Source organism: Nelumbo nucifera, chromosome 3 (genome assembly GCF_055504915.1).
Source record: "Nelumbo nucifera cultivar China Antique chromosome 3, China Antique-T2T, whole genome shotgun sequence".
Taxonomy (NCBI): Eukaryota; Viridiplantae; Streptophyta; class Magnoliopsida; order Proteales; family Nelumbonaceae; genus Nelumbo; species Nelumbo nucifera.
The window spans coordinates 107,757,203-107,765,282 of record NC_142651.1 but is presented as its reverse complement, the minus strand read 5'-3'; the positions used below and the strand labels follow the sequence as shown (position 1 = coordinate 107,765,282).

The 8,080-nt window shown below is 42.4% G+C and overlaps 1 protein-coding gene across 1 annotated transcript; it reads left to right on the top strand.

Annotated features, from left to right (window-relative positions):
• Window positions 1-1,439: 1,439 nt before the first annotated feature.
• On the top strand, window positions 1,440-6,055 carry STS (stachyose synthase). The gene is made up of 4 exons (XM_010260924.3): window positions 1,440-4,406; window positions 4,493-4,670; window positions 4,780-5,147; window positions 5,304-6,055. Exons 1-4 carry the CDS (start codon window positions 2,919-2,921, stop codon window positions 5,877-5,879), a joined length of 2,610 nt encoding a protein of 869 aa, XP_010259226.1. The 5' UTR covers window positions 1,440-2,918; the 3' UTR covers window positions 5,880-6,055.
• Window positions 6,056-8,080: the final 2,025 nt, after the last annotated feature.

Genomic DNA, 8,080 nt, shown 5'->3' with positions numbered 1-8,080 from the left:
CTTCAACCACACACAGGTCAGCAATTTACTAAACAAATCAATAATTTTGACCAAAAAACGATTTTGGGGTGAAACAAAACTGGTCAGACAACTGGTTCCTTTTCCGGTCCAACCGTCCAGTTTAGTCCAATCCAGTTTTGAAAACACTGGGTTTAACCCGTTCAAATTGATTTTAATAGTACAGTTCTAACCCAAATCCAGTCCTACGTATAATTAAATACCTCTATCGGTCGAGTATGAGGTGGCCCACTTCTGTCCATTTTAAGAGGATTGAGAACTAGGATTGAATGGGGTCGACCTTAGATATTGCTTGCACATGGATGGAATCAGTAATCTTATTTATTATATGATTTTCTTTTTTATTTTTACAAAGCTTTGTTTCTCTCTCTCCTCTCTCTTTCTGATTACTGTTAATCGTGTTCAGATTTCGACTTTGGCCCTTTCAAAAGGACAGCAATAAGGAATAAGCATATGCATTAAAAGTGTGAAGTTGCTATTTTATGGTGTGCCAATTCTAATTCCATTGGAAACATCATCCATCCAATGGAATAATTAGTGTGGGTTTTATGCATGTGGAAGTGGAACACATTACATTATTATATATTTATAATAGATGAGAAGTCGTCCCCACTCCACATTAACTCCCCCCCTCCCCCGCAAAGTTCTAGACGTTTCCATTTCCATCATTTACCTACTTATTTTGAAAAAAAAAAAAAAAAGAAAGCTCTAGAAACAGAGAGATGAATCTTTCTTCAACCTTTTTATAATATTTATAAATCTAACTATAATATTTATTATACAATTTTATTATTTTCTTTATTTATCTATTTATAATGGAAAAATGTATCATACCCGAAAAGTCCATCTGTGATGCAAAATACATCATCGATTTTATTCATATATCTCGATGTTATAATTACTTAACTAACAAATCATGCTGTAGATACAATCATGCTATGACTTGGTCGATTCCTCTAAATTTTATTAGGTTTATTTTTTTTGGATGAGATATAACCTGTTGTTTTGAAATAATTTTTTACCTTTATCTTTAAAAAAAAAAATGATCCTTTATTTTTCTATCTGCAAGCTGTAACATTATCTGGGACGAGGTGGCTCCCATGTCCTGGGCCCAACACTATTTCACGTGTGTGCCCTGAGATGGTTTTTGATTTTTAAAAGAAAAAAAAACAAAAGAAAAAAGAAAAGAAATCGTCCATGGCAACGTTCTTCCTTTTGTTCTGTTAAGCAAATTAGTTCAAATATCTGCCATCTATGGACTATGGGCACATTTTGGTTGCTACCTTGCGGGATGATAAGAATAAGTTCTGAATTCTGATTCAATCCCACCGGGGAACCCGAACCACCGATCACCGACCTGACTAAAGCTACAGAATGAATAAAACAAAAGCAGGAGCCAGGAGGAGAAAGGAAGAAGAAAAAAACAAGAAAAAAAACTAAATTTAAGAATTAAAACAAAGGATTCTCTCAGCACTCGGATGTCGCCAGAATCTACAAGATTCGTTCCAACCCATCCCGCGATCTATTTCAGCTACAGTTCGAGTTCGTCGACTACTCCCTTTCCATTTGTCTGGTAAAGTAAAACGCCTGTGCCCATCTCTCTTTTCTTCATTGTTCCTTTTCATTTTTCTGGAATTCCCTTATTCTCTCACTCACTCTCTTTCGCTTTCCATTCAACCACTCCTTCTACAGAGGAGTTGTAAGAGAAACAAACATGCTTTCATGCTTCATGCAGGCATGCATTGTATGTATGCATGGATACATTCTAGTCATTGTCCGTGACCCCAACTAGTCGGTTGTTATTATGTCCCAACTAGTTGGTTGTCATCCCCAGTTCCTTATCTAGATGGGTTCTCTCACTCTGTTTTGCTTCAGCTTCAACATCCACCTTGTCCATTCACTCCTATAAATATCATGCTTCCCTTCCTCTTCCTTGTTGATCTTGCGCGATCTAACTGTTCCCTGTTGGAGGATGATTTGACTTTGAATTGGATGGCGAGTTGAGCAAATCTATAAAACAAGATCAGAAAACCCGAGGTGGCTAGCCCGACGAGGTCGCTCTGATGCGAGCTGAATAGCTTTGAGAGTGTAGTGAGAAGAGCAGAAAAATCACGCGTACCTTGTGCCCTCGGGTTGGAGCCTTTATATAGTTGAGTCCTCACGGGTCTTGCGGATCGGTTTCGTGGTCTCCGTCACGATGGGATCCGTTTCCGCTTTAATTGGGAGATAACGTTATCAACTGATAAAGTTTATCAATTCCTCCCGAACCGAGTGGGGAGGAGATAAGGCTTGCCGCTATGCGGCATGATCGATGATGTTTGAGGTCTATTGGAGAGATTTCTGGGATCGTCACGTAGTGGTCTGGGTCGATTTCCCCGAGCTGATACTTTTTAGTTCCGAACTGAACTAAATGCCGAAGTGCCTTGGGGCGAGGTGGCTTTGTCCCAGGGTGACCTTGTTCCGAGGTGACCTTGTCCCAAAGTGATCCCGTGCCGAGGTGGTCGGGTGTCCAAGCTCAACTGTTGCGAACTAGACATGTCAGGCTGAGCTGTCATCTCTTAATCAGGTCGCATACACGTGTCCACATTTTACTACGTCGGGCCAAATCACCCTTCATCACTTGTAACAGGCCATGTGTTCGCTTCTAGTTCTCACTAGTTTTCCTTTTCCATATTCTTCACCTCTTTTGTTTGTTTTTGATACATCAGCTTTTAATATTCTTCACTCCAACTCTGTTTTCTCTTAATCTTCTTGTTCCAATACATCTTCTTGAAAGTTTTGAATTGGGTCGTCCTTGGCCTCTCTTTTGCCCACCCCATTTCTGAACAGTGGTAAAAAAGTATAATTAGAAATTCAGGACCTGTGTTGTGAGTGGTCATCATCTCTCTGTTCCTCCTCCCATGGCGCCCCCAAATCAATCTACCCACCCGGTTCCCATTGACATCCAAGCTGAAGACGTGAAGAGGTATTTTCAGTTGTCGGGTGGGAAGCTCATTGTCAATGGAACCGTATTGCTCTCCGAAGTTCCAAATAACGTCTCCTTGAGTAGCTTTTCATCCATCTGTCACTCCTCTGCTGCTCCACCTTCCCTGTTCGAACGAGTCCTCTCTACCTCGCACAGAGGTGCGTTCATTGGGTTCAGTAAAGAAGCCCCATTCGATAGATTGATCAACTCCTTGGGTAGCTTCACTGATAGGAATTTCGTGAGCATCTTCAGATTCAAGACCTGGTGGTCTACCATGTGGGTGGGAAGCAGTGGGTCCGATATACAAATGGAAACCCAGTGGGTGCTCTTGGATGTCCCGGAGTTGAGATCCTACGCTCTGATCCTTCCATTAATTGAAGGAAAGTTCAGGTCCGCTCTTCATCCGGGCGACGACGGCCATGTCATGATCTGCGCCGAGAGCGGGTCTACTCAAGTGAGCACCTCCTCTTTCAATGCAATCGCTTATGTTCACATATCCGACAACCCTTACAATTTGATGAAGGAGGCCTACAGTGCTGCTAGGGTCCATCTCAATTCATTTAGGCTGTTGGAAGAGAAGACAGTCCCAGCTCTGGTAGACAAGTTTGGCTGGTGTACCTGGGATGCCTTCTACCTGACTGTGGATCCCGTCGGTGTCTGGCATGGAGTGAAGGACTTCGTTGAGGGAGGCATCACCCCAAGGTTCTTGATCATTGATGATGGCTGGCAGAGTATCAACTTAGATGGTGAGAATCCTCACGAGGATGCCAAGAATCTTGTCCTGGGCGGCACCCAGATGACTGCCAGGCTTTACCGGTTTGAGGAGTGTGAGAAGTTCAGAAGATACAAGGCTGGGACCCTGTTGGGACCCAATGCCCCATCGTTCGATCCAAAGAGACCAAAGATGCTCATAGCAAAGGCAATTGAGCTGGAGCAAGCGGAGAAAGCCCGTGACAAGGAGATCCAAGCCGGAGTTGGTGATCTGTCGGAGATTAATTCAAAGATCGAGGTGCTGAAGCAAGAGTTAACTGAGATGATCGGTGATGAAAATAGTGCTAGTGGTCCAACTCCAACAGGAGGAGGCTGTGGAAGCTGTTCTTGTAAAGCCAGTGATTATGGTTTCAAGGCCTTTACTCAGGACCTGAGAACCAAATTCAAAGGGTTGGATGATGTTTATGTGTGGCAGGCTCTCTGTGGTGCCTGGGGTGGTGTTAGGCCTGGAGCTACCCATCTCTATTCAAAGGTGATCCCTGTTAAAGTCTCCCCTGGACTCGATGGGACAATGACTGATCTCGCAGTGGTGAAGATCGTTGAAGGTGGGATTGGGCTCGTTCACCCTGACCAAGCAACTGATTTCTATGACTCGATGCATTCCTATCTCTCCAAGGTTGGAATAGCAGGAGTTAAGGTGGATGTCATACATGTAAGTAGTCTGAGTCCCCTGTTTGATACTAATTTCCTGCTAATCAACACAACAGAGCTTTAACAAGTTTGGTGACAAAACTACAGACACTTGAATACGTATGCGAGGAATATGGTGGCAGGGTTGAGCTTGCAAAAGCTTATTACCAAGGGCTGACCAGGTCTCTCGTGAAGAACTTCAAAGGCACAGGACTCATCTCAAGCATGCAGCAATGCAACGACTTTTTCTTTCTGGGCACATGGCAGATATCACTGGGAAGAGTAGGTGAGTATTTGTTTCTGCCTAGTTGATTTGGACTTTGGGAGAAGAAATCAGAAAGCTATAGCTACCTACCTGGATGAGATTGATTTTGTTCTGTTCTGTTTTGCTACAGGGGATGACTTCTGGTTCCAAGATCCCAGTGGGGATCCCATGGGCGTGTACTGGCTCCAAGGTGTTCATATGATCCATTGTGCTTACAACAGCATGTGGATGGGTCAGATCATACAACCAGATTGGGATATGTTTCAATCAGACCACCAATGTGCCAAGTTCCATGCTGGTTCTAGGGCCATCTGTGGGGGGCCTGTGTATGTAAGTGACTCTGTTGGTGGCCATGACTTTGATCTCATAAGGAAGCTCGTCTACCTAGATGGAACCATTCCCAAGTGCCACCATTTCGCCCTCCCCACTAGAGACTGTCTCTTCAAGAACCCTCTATTTGACAGCAACACCACTCTTAAGATTTGGAATTTAAACAAGGTATTCTCATCCCACTGATAAAAGGAAATCCTATTCCTTTTTCTTCCTAAAAAGTTAACAGAGAACAAGTTTCCATTTGTGAATATTTGAAAAACTTTACCATCTATCTCATTCTCATCGGTCATCACCCCAATTAATGTATGTATGTTTTTGCAGTTCGGAGGAGTGATTGGAGCATTTAACTGTCAAGGAGCTGGTTGGGATCCGAAGGAGCAAAGGATCAAGGGCTACTCTCAGTGTTACAAGCCGATATCTGCTTCTGTGCATGTGAGGGATGTGGAATGGGACCAAACGACAGAAACGGCTGAAATGTCCGAAGCCAATGAATACGCCGTCTACCTCAACCAGGCAGAGCAACTTCTGTTGGTGACCCCTGAATCGGAATCCATCCAAATCACCATCCAACCATCTTCCTTCGAGATTTTCAGCTTTGTACCAGTCAAGAGGCTCGGTTCAACTGCTAAGTTCGCACCAATTGGACTTACCAACATGTTCAACAGTGGGGGGACCATACAGGAGTTGGGGTACTACGAATACGGAGCAGAGATCAGTGCAAAAATTAAGGTCAAGGGTGGAGGAAGTTTCTTGGCTTACTCGAGTGAACCACCAAAGAAGAGCTACTCGAATGGTGATGAAGTCGGTATTGAGTGGTCGGATGATGGTAAGCTCACCCTGAATCTTCCTTGGACAGAAGACAGTGGTGGCATATCTAATGTGGGTTTTGTCTTTTGATTTTGGAACTCTCTTTCTTGGTCTATTGGGGGTGATCAGAGATGTAATGTGTTCTCAGTTATTTATGTACAAGTCTGTCATACTAAAATAGATGAATGTAGCTCAAGTCAAGAAGATATATGTTTGATTCTAAATCCCTGATTTGAGATTTATATTAATTATCATGCATTCTTCCATCTTGTCTATTAATTTGATAAAATTCTTCGATTGTGCAATTAATAGACTGCTATTTTTCAAACCCAAGTTTCAAAAATAGAGGGAGACATCTGTGATCATTGTAAATATATAAAAAGGGAAAGAATGGAATTTATCGTTTAATTTAGTGGAAATCGAACCAGTATGAGCTGTGAAAAACCAATCTGCAAAAGAGCAGACTTCTGGCAGATATCTGTGAATCACTTCAGAAGATAGCTCAAATTAGAAATGCAGAATTGAAACAATGCATGTATATATAGCAGCAGCTTGCTACCAGGTTGTATAAAGAATTTGCAGATACATGAAGAAGGAAGAAGCATAACGGTTTAAACCAAGGTTTTTGAATCACCGTTGATCTGGACCATTGGACCATTCGGCCTGGGAATCGTTCTGTTTTACCTAACCGTTTTTGGTCAAAAAATGTTAAAAAAATCAACAAACATTGATTTGGGCAGTTAAACCGTTGATCCGTCAATCCATTCAACGGTTTGTGACTATTTTTTAATTTTAAAATATTTTTTTATTCTTTTAATTTATTTATTAAAACGAATTATCCGTTTAAACCCAACAGTTGACCCAAAAACCGATGATCAGAACAATTCCATTTCCTGATCGTTTTTTAAAACGTTGGTTTAAATAGTTTTAATTTCAGTTTTTTTTCCGAACAAATAAGTAGCTGTGGATATCACCTCTTACAATCCATTTCAAGAGACGAAGCTGTGATCCCGTTCAAATGTTATCTATATCTATCTATATATTAATATAAAATGTATGCTTTCTCTTAGCGCCTAAATGGAATCAATTCGTGCGAGAAGATTAGCGCCTTCACGTGCGAGAGATTTGAGCGTGTCTCACCACCAATCTCTCGAACTCTCTTCGCTTTTCGAAGGGCCGCCGCCTGATGCTCAGGAGTAACAAATGTCTCTCTCCCGAGTGCGCTCCAACCAGTTTTTCCCCACAAACGCCCACACGCTCACGAGCCGACAGCACCAACCGCCTAGATAAACTTGATGAGTCAAACTCCATTATTAATTGACTAACTGGCTGATGGTGAAGACTTTCAGAATCATCAATCATGGTGACCATTAATTCTAATTGCTTGAGATCTGATGGGATAATTCTGTATTAATTTTTGTTTATTTTGATGAGCTGACTGCAATTCCATGAACTGTGTTGTTGCTGGGTTTTTGTCTGAAGAAATTCCAGATTCCCAGGTGGGTCAGTGTGGAAGGAGAGGCTGCATATGTCATTGTACAGTTGCACTGACTGGGTTAGGCCTAGATAAGAATGGCAACCCCAAGAAGAGAACTACCCCACACACCCACTGACCCACGCACAGCATTGAGCCTGAGAGAGAAAGAGAGAGGTAGAACAAAACCATGAAAAAGCTTGTGGGACCTCCAACTGTTGTTTGCTTTGTTCAGCTACGACTCTATAAAAAAAGAAGCCGCCCAGCTACGATAAAGAAGAAACAGTACTGAAGACATGGCTACCCACTGCATTAATTGATTTGGTCGCCCGGCCAACTCCGATTTGCTCATCAAGCGTGGGTTTTACACGAAAGCCACTAGAAAATGCGTACACCCTTATTTTAGGGCTGGATTCGAGTCGAGTCGAATAGTATCAGGTTCGAGCTCGACTTAACCTTCTATCGAGTTTGTTTATATATATATATATATATAAACGAAAACAAAAAAAAATAAAAAATAAAAAACGACGCAAAAAGATGGGCTGGGGAGTATCGCTGGTTGCCGTTGTAGGTGCCGGTGCCGGAATAGGAGAAGATGATAAATACCACTGATTTCTCTGATATCTGGAAAACGAAAACATCAGAAAAAAAAACGAAAAAATAAAAAACGAGGTGAAAAGATGGGCTGGGGAGTACCGCCGGTTTCCGTTGTAGGTGCCGGTGCCGGAGAAGAAGAAGATGCTCTGGCGAGCGAAAAACAGTCAGGGTCAGCACTCGAGAGGGAGGAGAGGGAGAAGAGGGTTTCGAGATACCTAAT